At 42.3% G+C, this 16363-nt stretch overlaps 1 protein-coding gene across 4 annotated transcripts; it reads left to right on the top strand.

Moving 5' to 3' along the window:
- The first annotated feature begins 1536 nt into the window (after window positions 1-1536).
- On the top strand, window positions 1537-5640 carry Armcx1 (armadillo repeat containing X-linked 1). 4 transcript variants are annotated; one of them, XM_036174593.1, is made up of 4 exons: window positions 1537-1675; window positions 2569-2648; window positions 3373-3459; window positions 3725-5640. In XM_036174593.1, the coding sequence occupies exon 4, from the start codon at window positions 3856-3858 to the stop codon at window positions 5248-5250; it is 1395 nt and encodes a 464-aa protein (XP_036030486.1). In that variant the 5' UTR covers window positions 1537-1675; window positions 2569-2648; window positions 3373-3459; window positions 3725-3855; the 3' UTR covers window positions 5251-5640. The 4 variants fall into 4 exon arrangements, with proteins under 4 accessions (XP_036030486.1, XP_036030484.1, XP_036030487.1 ...); XM_036174591.1 differs by having other exon boundaries at window positions 1537-1653; window positions 2569-2652; XM_036174594.1 differs by having other exon boundaries at window positions 1537-1653; window positions 3373-3465.
- The last annotated feature ends 10723 nt before the right edge of the window (window positions 5641-16363 follow it).

Consider the following 16363-nt stretch of genomic DNA (forward strand, 5'->3'; position numbering starts at 1 on the left):
TTTTTGTACATAGAATGAACAAGTCTATTAGGGGTATAGATCTACATTTTTCTGAGTGATTGGGCTTAGGGTTTTTTCAGTTGTCTATAATTCTGTAAGGATCTGGTAAGAGTTCTGATTCCTTTCTCTGTTAAAATGAACATGTGTGTGCACACAGTCTGAACACAGTTTCAGGCAACAGTTGGCCAGGTGAAAATGCCTGCTCTAGGTTAAGTGTGGTCAGTGTTGTCAGTATGCCTGAGAGCAATTTGACCGAGGGGGTCATCAATGTGAGTGTGAACTTATAGGCAGTGTCCCTGAAATAAACTTCGGTTCTTCCTGGATGTCCTGGAGTTCAGGAGGCCAGAGAGGCCTGGCAAGCTGCTCTCGGGTACTGATGCCAACAGGATCAAGAGTGCCATGAACAAGGGCAGAGAGGCAGTGGTACTAGTAAGCTCTTCTATGCAATGTGTAGATACTTCTTGGGAATTTGGGGAAAGGCATAAAGGAACCAATCTGAATAAAGGGGGCATGTATTATTGTGGTTTACCTGTGTGTGTGTGTGTGTGTGTGTGTGTGTGTGTGTGTGTGTGTGTGTGTTTGGACTGAGCAACAAACAGCTGCCTGCGCACAGGGAATGAAAGGCTCTGGTAGAGCAAGGAGAATGGGCCTCTCCCATCATCTTCTCTGGCTCTCAGCTGTCTCAGCTGCAGTAGACTGGAATCTACTCCAGGAGCAGGTGGTTAGAGCAACCATCCAATCTTTCCTGGGGCAATCAGCAAAGCCTCTGGGTACTTAACTACATGTCTTACTTTAATTAAATAAGTTAGGGCTGATTCTGTTGCTTTTATTTTACCAAATTGCAAGTTGAGGCAAAAGTAGAAAAAAAAATAAACGAGCAGTTTGTATAAAATGGTCCAAATCAGACAACTGGCCATCTTTTCTTAGCGTATTCATGCAAAAATTCCAGTTTTCAATTTTAAAAACAAATCAGCGTATTTTGAAAGCAACTATTTGTCTGCAATCACTAGAAATACTTTTGTGTGATAAATGCACATATATTGCAATTAGTAAGGTCCACTGGGTTTTCCTCTTCGTCTTAAATTTTTCTCCACACAAATGAAAAACATCATTTTATATCCTCAGTGTAAAAGTGAAGCTGATTTTTAACAAGTGGGCAGAAAATTTTAAGAAAAATAATTCCACTCCTTGTCTCCTTTTCTGAAATGCTGTTTGGTGTAGGAGTGCAGGGGAAGTGCTGGATTACCCTAGCTGAAAGGGGGAGGGAAGAAGGGAAAAGTATCTGGGGGTGGGAATAAAGAAACGCCAGGATTATTCCTAGAAGAGGAAGAAAAGGCCCACACAGGCTCTGTGTTAAGCATAGAAAGGCAAATTCCAACCACAAAAGAAGCTCCTTCTGGTTTGGGGACTAACAAAGAGGAAATGGATAGCGGCAGGACCTGGTGTTGTGGGGAAGGAGAGGGAAAGGCTGCCTCCTGTGGCAGTGTTGGCAGGAGTGTAGTCCGAGTCCTGATCTCACTAGTGACGTGACACTCACGTGAGTGGAAGCCGACGTGTGCAGGCGTCGTTCTAATTCGGGTCTACATTTGGTGTTTGCTCTCTCTGTGTTATTGCTGAGAGCAAGCTGGCCTGCTGCGGAAGAAGGAGGAGAAGGTAATTGCCTGGATCCCCGCAGGTCTGTGTTGTGGATGGGGTATGCCTGGGGATTGTTGTCTTATGAGTAGCGGTTAGCAGAGATGCCAGCCACACACTCTGCTCCCTTCCTGCACTTGCAATGTCTTCCGACCCTCTTAGGACAAAAAAAACAAAACAAAACAAAACAAAAACAAAAACAAAAAACAAACAAACAAAAAACCGATGGACATTGGAGGGAGAGATTCCAGGGGAGACACTGGATTAGGGTTTGGGGGCGGGGAGTCTTTGGCATGTCCTGAATCCGCAGGGGCAAGTATTATGGATTGGTGCATGGATGCTTCTTCGAAGACAGAATTTTGAAGTAGTGAGACTGTTTTCCTCTGTCATTCAGGAGGGCGCAGTACCTTTTCAAGCAAAGGAGTAATCGACATCGAATTTCTGCATGTCAGTCTAAAGCTCAGATTGCCCGAGGCCTGCAAATAGGTGGTGATGGCTTAGGGCTTCATCATAACTCGGGACCATTATTGACTCTTTAGCAATCTATGTGTCTGTTCTCCCCTGTCCCTGTCTCAGGGAAAAAGGACAGTTCCCATAGTTCCACAGAAAAAAAAATGGCTATCTTTGGGGGTGGGCTGGGGTGGGGAGAACAGAAGAGAGTTGTCATCTTCCACAGCTCCTGTTTTCCGTACTCGCTAGGCCAGCCTCCAACCCTGCACTTCCAAAGGGGTGTGGTTTTTGCAGGGAAAATGGCCGACCACCGCAGAAAGGAGTGCCAGAATGTAGTAATATAGCACCAGGGTGGTGTCAGCAGAGCCCAGAGAACTGGGGTAGAGTGAGAAATAAAAACATGAAATCCGTACGACCAACTAGCTCTCCAGATTTGGGAAAACTGGCATTCAGACGATCTGTGTTTTGTGTTCTGTCTCTGCTTAGGCGCTGTATCTGTGAATCTTGCTCCTGAAGACGAGTCCAAACAGAAGAGCAGGGGAGGGAGGAACAATTTCCAGAATCAAGTAGGTCAGAAAAAGCGTGATGACACTGTCTGGGGTGAGGGGGGTCACTGGAGTAGATGATAATGGTGACAATGAACTCGAGTGGACTCCATCACCCTCTCCTGTCTCTTTCTGTGGTCCTGAGCTTACAAAAGGAAGCATTTTGCAGATAAGAAACCAAGTAGGAGATAGGTGGAGATAGCTGTAGAGAGTGCTGGGTTGGAGATGGGATGACATTATTCTAAAATACTGTATGGTGCAGTGTCCTTGGTGTTAGTCTAATAGGCACCCAGTTTGTTAGTCCTGAAGTTTGGTGAAGTTAGGAACTGAGATGAGGGAGGGAAGTAATCTTGCTGAGCAGTGGAAATCTATATAATTGTTTTACAGAGTTGAGAGACTGTCTTTAAGATAGTTGGGTGGCAGAAGGAAGTGCAGATGCACTTAAAGTCTATCTGATTTTTAGAGACCTCTGTCCATTTCTTTACAAGAAAGGGTGCCTAGTGTCATCTTTGGAAGAAGTGACAGACAGAGTAGTGGGGGCGCCAGGAGACTGATCATCCAAGGCAGAGGGGAAGGGGGATAATGCCACATCCCTGTGCAGTGAGGAAGGGAACAGAAGGTAAGAAATACTGCAGTGAAGGGCAAGGGCCTGGAAATTCAGAAGATGGGTATATATCCTGTGTTGGGTATGATTTATCTGGTTCTTGAACTCTCAGATCATACTTCTGTATTCTTTTGTTTGCAGATCTGCAAGAGGCTGGAAAGGAGGAAGGACTCCTTGCATCTCTGACAGTGTATATGAGGGTGACCCTGACTCAGGACATCTGGAAGGGTAAAGGTCATAGGCAACATATAAGTTCATTCAATTTAATGTTGTAGGGATGGGTGGAAGAACAAAAGGTTGGAGAATCTGGGTGTTTGGAAAACTTCCAAAGTTGCTTCCAGATGAAGGAAAGGAAGAATGAGAAGGATACCAAGTCCCAAGTGCTAGCCACTGTCTTTGTATGTCTGTATGCTTGTAGGCAAGCAATTCAGTCTGTTTATGTATGAAAACACAATTGGAGAAGTCAAAGTCTGAAATCTTTTTTTTCCTCCAGGTCTCACTGTACCTGCTGTTGTAGCTGCTCCTACCTGCAAAGTCTGAAGAATTTGCCCCTGACCTGGGAATATTCTGGACCGCAGCAAGCCAGCTTTGTGTCCTAGTTAAGGGATTCACCCCAGCTGCATCATGGGCCGGACCCGGGAAGCTGGATGTGTGGCTGCAGGCATGGTCATTGGGGCTGGTGCCTGCTACTGTGTATACAGACTGACCTGGGGAAAAGATGAGAAACTCTGGGATGATGAAGAAGATGAGGAAGAGGAGGAGGAGGAAGTAGAGAAAGAGTCTTGTAGTGACAAACCAGAAATTGGGGGCAAAACTGAGAAAGGAGTTAAGACTAATGTTGGGGTTGGGGCTGGAGCCAAACCTCAAGACGATTCAAAGGCCAAGGCTGATGTAAAGGTGGGACCTGAGGATGGTCTGGGTGTAAAGAAGGAAGAGCAGCCAGAGTCCCAGGGCGGAGGTGGCCTAGAAGCTAAGGCTAAGGCCCTTTTCAAGATCCTAAAGGAACAGGCAAGTGCAAAGGCAGGCAGAGGGATCAGGTTTGCTAACATATCAGGGAGCAGGACCCTGACATCGAGTTTGCCCTGCCCAGGAGGCAGGGGTGGAGGCTGCCACCCTGGCGGCAGGAGCAGCTCGAGGGCTAGGAGCAGGGCAAGTGGAAAAGTCAAGAGAAAGAATCGAAATAAGAGCACCAAGGCTCCAGCCACAGCATGGCCTGTACGCAGGGGCAAGTTCAGCTTTCCCTATAAAATTGATGATATTCTCAGTGCCCCTGACCTTCAAAAGGTCCTTAACATCTTGGAGAGAACAAATGACCCTTTTACTCAGGAGGTAGCCTTGGTCACACTGGGTAACAATGCAGCATATTCATTTAATCAAAATGCCATACGCGAATTGGGCGGTGTCCCAATTATTGCAAAACTGATAAAAACCAGAGACCCCATTATTAGGGAAAAGACTTACAATGCCCTTAATAACCTCAGTGTTAATTCTGAAAATCAGGGCAAGATTAAGACTTACATTAGTCAAGTGTGTGACGATACCATGATTTGTCGCTTGGACTCAGCCGTGCAGATGGCTGGATTAAGGCTGTTAACCAACATGACCGTGACTAATCATTACCAACATTTGCTTTCCTATTCTTTTCCAGACTTTTTTGCTTTGCTATTCCTGGGAAATCACTTCACCAAGATACAGACTATGAAACTAATTATAAACTTTACTGAAAATCCAGCCATGACAAGAGAGCTGGTCAGTTGTAAAGTACCATCAGAACTGATTTCCCTCTTTAATAAGGAGTGGGATAGAGAGATTCTTCTTAACATCCTTACTCTTTTTGAAAATATAAACGACAACATAAAAAGTGAAGGGCTTGCATCATCCAGGAGAGAATTCAGCAGGAGCTCATTATTTTTTTTATTCAAAGAATCTGGAGTATGTGTTAAGAAAATCAGAGCATTAGCAAATCATAAGGATCTGGTGGTCAAAGTAAAAGTTCTGAAAGTTTTAACGAAACTGTGACTTGAGATCCATTCCAAACAACGCTGAAGTAATGTTTCTTAAGTTTGCATGTGGGAACAATGCTGTTCGTAACTTCTTTGATTTTCATTGCGCTTGTGTGGCAAAGAGATCTTTTGGGCTGCTATTTAGGAAAAATGAATCACAGATTTCAATAGCCATTGATGCTGGCTTTAGACTGAGCCTTTTTAAATATGCCAAATACATACTAGAGCTTGCACAGAGAAAACATTTATTCATTCAACTTTCTACCTAGGTTGAGATATTGTTTACCTAAACTGACAGTGAAGTAACTATATGTCATAAATAAGCTATACTTTTGTATTGATTTAAATTTGTTCATCTAAGAGTTGTGCTTTATCAATAAAGTTATGTTTAAGCAGTAGAAAAAGACATCGTTTTTGTCCTTGGGTTCATGATCTATTTGCAGAGACATGTGTGTATGTGTGTGTGTGTGTGTGTGTGTGTGTGTGTGTGTGTAACAATAAATGAAATCAAAGACTATTTATGTATGTTTACAAAATCTGGAAGAACTTCTAGTCATGGGTGAATGCTTCCTATCAGTGCTTAGAGGCAGCAGAAACTACTGTATACAGCGGTGCCTAGGGAATGTTTTATGGAGAAGGGGGACTTAAGGATGAGCTTGAAGATTGAGATACAAAAGGTCTGAAGGTTATTGAGGGCAGATTGGTGGAAGAATGGTCTGGAGGTGGGAATCCAGCTTCAGAGAGCAGGCTGGTGAGTCTGTGTCAGAATTAGAGAGGAGTTCCTTATATAAAAATTCCTAAAACGTCAATGGAGCTGGTAAGTTATTAGGAAAGAATTCTTACAGACAATTGTCTGTAAGTAACTGTCACAGAAGATTAGCAGACCACAAGCATGCTCAGATGCTGCTGAATCTGACCCAAAAAGTACTTTAAGAAGGTGATCTGCCTAGGAGCCTGTTCAACACTAGATTGATGACGTGCTTCTTGTCAATCATTGTGGCCAAGAATTATTGTTTGAAAACATCAGATAGGATCTTTCTTGTTTTGTCTTTACTGCTTCTCGCTGGCCTTAGACTCTGAATGTGCCCATGGTTTACTGTGTGTGTGGACTTGAGTAGTGATGCCCCCTGCTACTCTCAAATAAGTGTTCTTCGGGTTGTTTTTCTGTTTTTATTTAGGTTGACGATAGGATAAGCTAGATCCAACAAGTGCTCGGTGAGACTAGTGTGGGGCATGGCCAGGACACCTCCTGGTGTCCCAGTGTTTCCCTGGAAGGTTGCAGCTCTCAATCATTTTCAGAAGAGCAGGATCCTGGCCTGTGACAGTTTGCAGAGCTCAGGGGTTAGGTCAGGGAGAAGTTAGTTTCTTCTCTTTTAGGGAGGATGTTAGAGACGCAGAGGATATCCTGCTATTTTGATTTTCCCATCAAACAGTTTTAAGATCTGTGTCAATCTCAATGTGCTCAAAGATAATTTTCTAATAATGGGTCTCAGTTGGTTAAATCGTCCCCACCCCTCACAAAGCATTAACTTTTCAAGGCTCAGGAAACAGGCTTTCTTTCTTTAATTCATATTTCCTCTGCCTTGTTTCAAAAGAAACTCCAGCGTGGGGTAGACAGTTGATGTAGGTAACATACATTTCATGTTCCTGACTCTCTGGTTTTGCTAGGTTCTCTTGAGAGTGGCTTTGAACATAGCAGCGCTAACATGAGACTATTTTCCCATGCTGGCTACTTCCATTATGTTTGCACCACATCCCAGGCTGAAGTTTGTCTCCGATTTGTCTTTCTAAGTTGTGGCTCTTCCTTGTCTTTAACCCAGAGCAGTCTCAGCTCTGTTGTTAGGTGTCCTGTGTGCTCAGGCTGAGGGCAAGGTGGGGGCAGGGAAGGGGTATTTACAACTGAGAGTGTTTCACCCTCTCCCTTGGGGCCCTGTCAGGCCTGTGTTGAGAGCCTGGGCCATGTGTGTACTTGAAGAGGGGTGTGGGAGGGCTGGGAGGGAAGGCAAGGGATGGAAGCCCTGGCGGAGGGGGAACCTTGTGTGCATAGGTTCGCGTGAATGTAAGTTGATCCCCTATTGAGAGTGGGCTGACCATTGGCATCCTGAAAGGCGAAAGAGGAGCTGTAATGAAGGTAGCTTTGTCTGAGCTTGCAGCTCCTCATTTACTGAGCCTTGCTGAGCTTGCAGACCATATAACGTGTTATCAAGAAAAGTAGGACTTCCTTTTGGAAACAAAATCCAGAATGATAATTTATTACTGTGAGAAATAGGATTAATAAACACGACAGAGTCTTAATGTTTCCTGCTTAGAACATTTTCTCCCTAGTATCAATGTAGATTGCAATCAAGGTCTTCATAGAGGCTTGTTTACTTAACAATCTGGAATTTGGGCAATTTAGATAGATATTGCTCCTATCAAAGCAAGAGGCTTGGTGGAGATCTGCTTCATTTAGCGTTGTCGGTTTTTTTTCTGAAAAAGTGATTAGTGATTGATGTTTCCTTATTTTCTCTTTATGTCTTCTAGGTTTTGGTAGTACTATAGAATCCCATAAAATATATTAATATTTTTATAAATTTTATCACGTTATAAAATATTTAATAAATTATTAAAATGTTATTTTATAATCTACAAATAAATTATCCAAATATTATTTTATGACCTAGAAATTATTTTATATTTTTAATAAAATACATAATTTTTATAAATTTCTTTTCTTTCCTTTTTTCTTTTTTTGCCAGAGCTGAGGATCGAACCCAGGGCCTTGCACTTGCTAGGCAAGCACTCTACCATTAAGCTAAATCCCTAACTCCGAATTTAATATTTTTAGTTAAAATGCTTGTTATGGGGCTGGAGAGAAAGCTCAGTGGTTAGAAACACTGGCTTTTCTTCCAGAGGACACAGGTTTGATTCCCAGTATCCATATGGTGGCTTGCAACCATCTGCAACTTTCAGTCCCAGGGGACCCAATACCCTCTTCTGGCCTCCATGGTCACCAGGCATGCACATGATGCACAGACATACATGTAGGTAAAATATTCATACACATAAAATAAATAAATGTAAAAAAAATAAAATCTTGGTAATATCCAAACATGTAAATTACAAAATAAACATCTGTTTTCAATATAATTTCTCAGACAAAGGGCTTACTTTATGGACAGGCTTTTTATATTTCATCAGGCTCTGGCTATTTATGACATGTTACTCTATTCTATAATAGAAACATTATTTTTATGTTTGCTACCTTGGAGGGACAATGATGTTCTATCTTTTACCACAGAGCTCATTTTATTAAAAATGAAAAGTCTGGTGGTTTCTTAGCGCAGGACTAGAAAATAGAGCCGGGGACAAAGCCTTACCTGGTGACACTTTGGAGGGGTATGTAATGTGAGGAAACGAGTGAAGAAAAGGGGCACTAAGGTAGATGGAAAGCAAACCCAGGAGTTAGTCACCATCTAGACATAATCTTTGAAAACAGTCGATTCAATTGTGGTTTCCAAGAACAGTGTCAGTGGAAGGAATGTAAAACTGCTGTGTGTTTATTATATGTGGTACTAGAGATCAAAACCAGGGCATTTGATATGGCAGACAAGCACTCTGCCATTGAGCCATGTTCCTAACCCCCTGTCAGTTTCCACAAGCAGCTGCTCTCTTGGTCAGAATCTGCCTTCCAGGACATTAACTCTCTTATGTTCACGGGTGTGTTCATGCTAGTGTTGTGCCTCCATTATCAGTTAGGTGACACTATGTCATGTGACTACTCAGGTTGTAGCTGGAAGCAGGGTGGCAATGCCTTGCACCCTAGGGATGTACAAGCAGGATGAACCTTTGTTTTCTTCCTTTTAGTCAGACTATAAAGCAGTTAATCAGGCTCTAGATTAGATGTAGAGTCAAATGGGTCTAGGATGGCACATAAATTGAAGAAGGTAGGAGATGCCATTATGCTCATAATGATGCTATTGTTGTGGGAAAACAAGGGAAAAGACATCCAAGCTGTGTTCTGGGTAACAGTTTTATTGCATGTATATAACAAAGCCCGGGGATATTAGTTCCAAAAGACCGAACCCTTCAGTATTCAGAGACTGCAACTTTTACACATTTTTTGTTTCTTTGTCTTCTAGTTAAAGGCACTGTGATTTGGGTATTTTCGACTAGGAGGCAGTGGTTGCTGGAATGAGAAGGGCAGGAAAAGGAAAGGGGCTGCAGGGAGATATGTGGTCTGTCGAGGACATGACAGCTTGCCCATATGCCTGTGCTGGACCCTGACCAGACCACATGGCTGTTTCTTGTTTTTCTCTCTCGCATCCCTCTAGGGGTCCCTCCTTCTACCACATTATGGGTCCATTATGAAGGGTTCTATGAGGACCACAAGATAGGATACCCTATACTTTGGGCTTTGAAAATTATTTAGTTTGTAAAAGTGGTCTGGACCAAAATTTTGGAGTCAGCAATTGAAGTACTCATATATACCATTTTTCCCTCAGGAAGCATTACAATAAATGTGCTAATCAGCACATTTGAGTATTATAAAATTTGTTGGCCAGTCCTCTTATCCAAGACATAATACATATGTTGTCAATCTGTGCATTATAGACAAAGGCACTATAATATCATAACTATAAAGCATAGTTAAATCTTGAAGATATGAGTAGTTTTATATCTTTTTAAAATCAAATACTGATATTAAGTTGTGTTGCTTGATTTTCACGTACATAATGATATCTCTATCTTGATATAGAAAACTCTCTCATTTAAAAAAATTTTGAGCATATATGTGCATGGATTTTTTGCTTGCATATATGTCTGTGAACCATGAGTGCATGGTGCCCATAGACACCAGAAGTTGTGAGCCACCATGTGGGTTCTGGCTATCAAGCCTCAATTGTCTTTAAAAACAGTCAGTGCTCTTAACTGCTCAGCCCTCTCTCCAGACCCTCTCTTCCATTCCATTTGAGACAGAGTTTCATTATGTAATCCAAAAGGGCCTGAAACTCAAACTCGGTATCCTCTTGTCTCAGTCTTCTGAGTGCTGGGATTACATATGCACAATATCATTCCCAGCCAAGGAATGTCTCTCAATGAAAATAAATTTTATCAATGTTTTTCTTCATTTTATTTTATTCTTTTAAAAAGTTACCTCGGGGCTGGAGAAATGGCTTAGTGGTTAGGACCACTGGGTGTTCTTCCAGAGGACCTGGGTTCAATTCCCAGCATCCACATGATGGCTCACAACCATTGAGGGTGCCAGACTCACATGCAGGCAAAACACCCATACACATAAAAATATAATTAAGCCAGGCGCAGTGGCACACGCCTTTAATCCCAGCACTCCAGAGGCAGAGGCAGGCGGATCTCTGTGAGTTCAAGGCAAGCCTGGGCTACAGAGTGAATTCCAGGAAAGGTGCAAAGCTACACAGAGAAACCTTGTTTTGAACCACGGCCCCCCCCCCCAAAAAAGTCCCACTTTATAATTTCATGAAGGTTATATACATTATATTCTAGAAGCTATGTTGTTTTGCCATCAATATCTGGATTTATAATTCATTTGCAGTTTGCTTTGTAAAGCATCTTGATTACATTTGTATCCTGAGTGACTATCTGCTTAACTCATATATATATATATGATATATATATATCTATATATCTATATATATATCTCCAGGTCTCTATTGTACTTTTTACTTTGAGACAGGTCTCACTAAGTTGCTAGAGCTGACTCTGAACTCACTCTGAAGCCTAGCCTGGATTTGAACTTTTGAGATACTCCTGCCTTTGTTTCCTGAGTAGTTAAGATTACATTTCTTTTCTCTCTCCTTCTGGATTTCCCATATGCATGTTTGTCTGTTTGATGGTGGTCTGTGGATTGCTTGGGCTGTGTTCAGGTTTCTTCTTTTCTCTTTCTGTTACTCAGAGTTCATCATTTCAATTTTCTCATCCTTACGTTCACTTTTTTTATGCCTATTCAGATGTATTGTTATCCCTCCAGTGATTATTTTTATTGTAATTATCAAAATTTTCAATTCCAGAGTTACTTTCCCCCACCCCCGCCCTCCTTTCCTGTTACTCCCCTGCCTCATCTCCGCTTCCGCCTTTTTCAATTTCTATCTCTGTTGAATTTCTGGGTTTGCTGAGAAAGCAACACTAGCTTCCCTTTTTCATGTTTTACTTCACTTCTGTGAGCACACTAAATGAGTGGATTTGCAGTCTTGGTTTAACAAGTTCAACAGGCTTCCTCCAGAGTGCTTGTGTTTATTGTCTTCCTGTGTGTTGGCCAGATTATCTCGGGTTTTTATGCCTTTCAATATATTTTTTCTTAAAAAAGGAAAACAAAGCCCCAAGCAGACATTATGGCATTTTGGCATCTGGAAATGAGACTCTGCTTCTCTCTATGAAGTATGGTGATGTTTTGTTGTTGTTTAGCCATTTTATTGAACCCGTCTGAAAAGGCTATATATTCGTTTTTGTCTGTGGCCACCTTAATGCATGTTCCAGTAGTTTAATATTCAGTTACTGAGTCAATAGAGATTTTCAATAGAGATTTCCTTCAACACTTGCAACCAAATCAAATCAAATCAGCAAAATATTCCATTGTTTTCTCATGGCCCATGTGTGTTGTGGGCACATCTTAAAGACTCATTTGCATAATTTCGATCTTTTCCTTGGATTTTACTTCTGCATATGTTTCACATTCTACACTTAAGGGTCAGTCAGAAGTGAGAGCTTAGGGTCATCTTGGTCTTTTTATTTATATTTTTATTCTAGTCAGGGTCTCAGTAGGTATCTCTGGCTGGCCAGGAACTCACTATGTACAGCATTCTGGCTTCAAACTTACAGAGATCCACCAGCTTCCACTTGGAGGGGCAGGACTAAACATTTGTGCTGTCATGCTCAGCAATGTCCTCAGATCTGTGCGTGCATTATGGATTTCAGAAACTGGCTGAAGCTTTACCAGGGTCTTCTTCCTCAGAATGTCTTATTCTCCAGGGTTTCCTCTTAATTGATGCCGTCTATTTTTTTTTTTCAAACCTTAATGGATGTTCCACACCTCAGGCATTAGTAGATAAAAATATTTGCCTTTACACATTTTAAATGAATGTCCCTAAAATAGACATTTCATCTTTGGAAGTGTTCTGAATTAGGGAAAATAAATGCAAGCCCTTTGAGCTGGTTCTTCAAAGAGTCACCACAATAGTAGAACCAATAATCATAGATCCTTAAAAATATAGTCTGTTCTGTTACTTATAGGAGTAGGAACACTGTACCAGAATATGTACTGGTTTCTTTAAGGTTACCTCAGAGGCAGAGGTGGGTCTGTTGTTAGATGAGACATCACTGAGTTCTTTTTTATTTATTTAAAAAATGTTTTTTTTTCATTTTACGCACCAATCCCAGTTCCCCCTCCCTCCCCTTCTCCTGGACTCCACCTCCCCCAATCCCACCCCCATCCACTGGTCAGAGAGGGTAAGGCCTCCCTTAAGGACTCAACAAAGTCTGGCATACTCAGTTGAGGCAGGGCCAAGCCCCTCACCCCTGTGTCAAGGCTGAACAAGGTATCCCACCCTAGGGAACGTGTTCCAAAAAGCCATTTCACGCACCCAGGATAAATCCTGGTCCCACTGCCAGGGGAGCCCCAAACAGATCTAGCCACATAGCTGTCACTCACATTCAGAGGGCCTAGTTCGGTCCCCTGCATGTTCCCCAGCTGACAGGCCAGAGTCCATGAGCTCCCACCAGCTTGGGTCAGCTGTCTCTGCTTTTCCCCATCATGATCTTGACCTCACTTGCTCTTGTAATTCCCTCCTCCCTCTCTTCAACTGAAGTCTAGGAGCTCAGCCCAGTGCTTGGTTGTGGATCACTGCATCTGCTTCCATCAGTTACTGGATGTAGGTTCTGTGATGACAAGTAGGTTAGTTACTAATTTAATTATAGGGGAGGTAAGTTCAGGCACCCTCTCCATTATAGCTATGCATCATAGCTGGGGTCATCCTTGTGGATTCCTGGGGATTTCCCTAGCACCAGGTTTCTCCCTAACCCCCTAATGTTTCCTTCTACCAATATATCTCTTTCATAGTTCTTCATCTCTGTCCCTCCCTCCACTTGGCCATCTCAGTCCCTCATGTTCCCATCCCCCATCTCTTCCTGTCTACTCTCCTCCCAGTTTACCCAGGAGATCTTAACTATTTTCCCTTCCTGGGGACCTCCATGTGTATCCCTCTTAGGGACATCCTTTTTACTAGCTTCTCTAGGGTTGCACCACCAACTTCTTTTACTGAAGTTCAGCTCTTCATTCCCGTTTGATTATTCTGACTGGTGTAAAGCTTTGATTAGTTTCTGCAATTCCAACAAACCTGTTTCTGACAGTATTATCCATCTTGTACTGTTTTTCTGTGGGAATGGGATTTTGGAGCTTCTTACACTTGCTGTCTTACTTCAGTATTTTCTTGATTAGACAGCTGCACTTCCTCAAAAGAATTATTGCACCTGAGACATCTGTGCTTTTGTCACGGATGTGGGCATCTGTACAGGGAAGCCGCTCTGTGGTTTTGGATATAAGTTCCAAGGTGTGAGCCTGCCCAATACCTCAAGTTTTGCTCGAGAAAACAACTGCTGGAGCTGGCCAATTGCTCCAGATCGGATGACATCATAGCCAACCTTTGGCTAGAGAGAACAATCATTTGGGCAAACTTTATAATTGCTATTTTCATCCCACCTTGTCAAAAAACTTGAATGGATTTCTTTCTTTTCCTCTTATCTTCAATGAGAAAACCTATTTCATTTTTTAGGTAAAATCAATTAAACTGTATTTAATAGCTCCCTTTATATGGGAAGGAGAGAGAGAGAGAGAGAGAGAGAGAGAGAGAGAGAGAGAGAGAGAGAGAGAGAGAAGAGAGATTCTGTGTTAGCGTGCCTCTCATCTACACTTCTCTAAGAGGGGTTGTCTAGGAATTTTCATTTTCCAGCTAGTTCATACTCAGGATCTATCAATTTGACAAAGTTATTATTGAAAGCTGGGTGGTGGTGGTGTACAACTTTAATCCCAGCACTCGGGAGGCAGAGGCCAGCTTGGGCTACAGAGTGAGATCCAGGAAAGGATCCAAAACTACACAGAGAAATCCTGTCTCAAAAAAAAAACCCCAAACCAAAAAAACAAAATTGTTGTTGACTTGCTCCTACAGCTATTGGCTCTGGAGTCTTCTGCTTTAAGCAAGCTACTTGTTACTGATTTTATCTGTACCTCCAAACTGAGGAGGGGCATTATTTTACTTAGTGCTCTGGTTTCATTTCTGCTGCTATAATAAAATATTATCAAAAAAAGCAACATAGGACCTGATGTGGTGTGGTGGCCTTGCCTTTAATCCCAGCACAGGAGAGACAAAAGCTGGTAGCAGTGGAAACTGAGACCCTGGCTCATTGGTGGCATGGATCTTAGGTGACCGAGAACTGTGGAGGCAGAGCTCTTTTGATGCAGCTATCAGCTCTTATTGACCTCAGCGAGATGGTTTTCATAGTCACAAAAAAGAAAAAAGGAACTGCTCAGTTTATGAACCATTTGGTATGAAATGAAGATTACCTGGAAACCTAGGGTCAAAGATGGACCACAGACTCCTACATGCAGATCAAGCTCATTTTAGTTCTGTAAATGATCCATGAAGTTGAGGGGGTGGAGCTGTTTTGGGGAACCTGGGGTAGATATTTGGGAAACGTTCTACAGAGTCCTAAATTAGTAAAAGGTAGGACCTATAGCCCCATCATCCAGCCCTAAACAATGATGGATTTAGATGTTGGTTGGTTTGTCTGTCTGTAGAGGGCAGCACACACCAAAGGAAGGGAAGAGGAAGTCCCCTTCAGGCTGTTTGCTACTAAGGAAGTTTTTTTTTTTTTTATTGTTTTAAGGAATAACAGGTTTGAGGCAGTCAGAAGACCTTGGGTGAGGCAAAGCTGTACATCACAATCTGCTAGTCCACTCTCGTTCCCAGAAAACCCTTAATCCTAGTTCCCTTTGGCTCTGTGAAGACAGGACCAGAATCTAGTGTAGAAAGGAGGGTTGGGAGGCTGCAGGGTCCAGCAGCAGTGGAGGAGCATACAGGTCAGAAAGTGACCGGAAGACAAGGTGGATGGTCTGCTGAAAACCTAAATGGAAGACAGTATTTCAATAGTATTTAGTTTAGGTACAAATTAATGGGTTTCATTATGATATTTTCATATGTATCGTTGTACCTTGCTCATATTTGCTTTTATTCATTCTTATAAGTGTATTTCAGTTGTATAAAATAATGGGTTTCATAATTAGTCATATCTAACACACTGGGCTTAATGGCCAACTTCTAAAGCTGGAATCTAGAGGGGACATACCTGAGACTTCTGAACCAGTACATAGACCAAACTTGCTTCTTTCTTGTCTGGTTTCCTGCAGATAATCTGGAAAAGGGAGGAAGGAAATCCCTGCAGACAGTGTGCTATCGTGGAGAAAGTGTGGGAGCTGGGTGTGACAACTCAGAACACAGGCTCCAGAAGCAGTGCTGTTTCGGCCTCTTTCAGTGTTTGTTTCCCTGGCCCAGCACCCCATTTTATTCACGTACCAGAAAAAGATGGGTGTTACACTTGAGGAGAAATTTCAGAGAGAAACATTTGGAAGTTCTTATTCTGAAATAACAGACCAAGTAAGGGAGAAGTGGAGGAAGGAAGCAAGGGAAGGAGCAAGGGGCAGAAAGGGAGAGATTAGGTGTTGGCATGTCCTTGAAAGATTGCATTGCTCTTAGAGCATTAAAAGACTGTGTTCAGGAGACATGGCTAGAAATATGGGACCAAGAATACTATCACTAAAGGACTTGCTCAATGAGATCCACTAGTGATTTTGATGGATATCAGATATGCTCAATTGATGAACTATGGAAACCTGGTTTGCAGGACAGGTCTTAAAGTGGCTAGAATGCTCATTCCCAACTGCAATAAAGGAGTAATCAGTTAAGAAAACACCCTGCTTCAGGCAGGGCTGATGAAAGGCATTAGTTTCAACTCAAGGGTCAAAGAAAGGCGAAGTACTGAGGATGATGTAGAATTAAATCATTTGTGAAAAGGATTTAAAAGGTCACAGAGAGACTATCATCTCAACAAACAAGAATCATGTT

The sequence above is a fragment of the Onychomys torridus genome, chromosome X (genome assembly GCF_903995425.1).
Source record: "Onychomys torridus chromosome X, mOncTor1.1, whole genome shotgun sequence".
In the NCBI taxonomy this organism is placed as follows: Eukaryota; Metazoa; Chordata; class Mammalia; order Rodentia; family Cricetidae; genus Onychomys; species Onychomys torridus.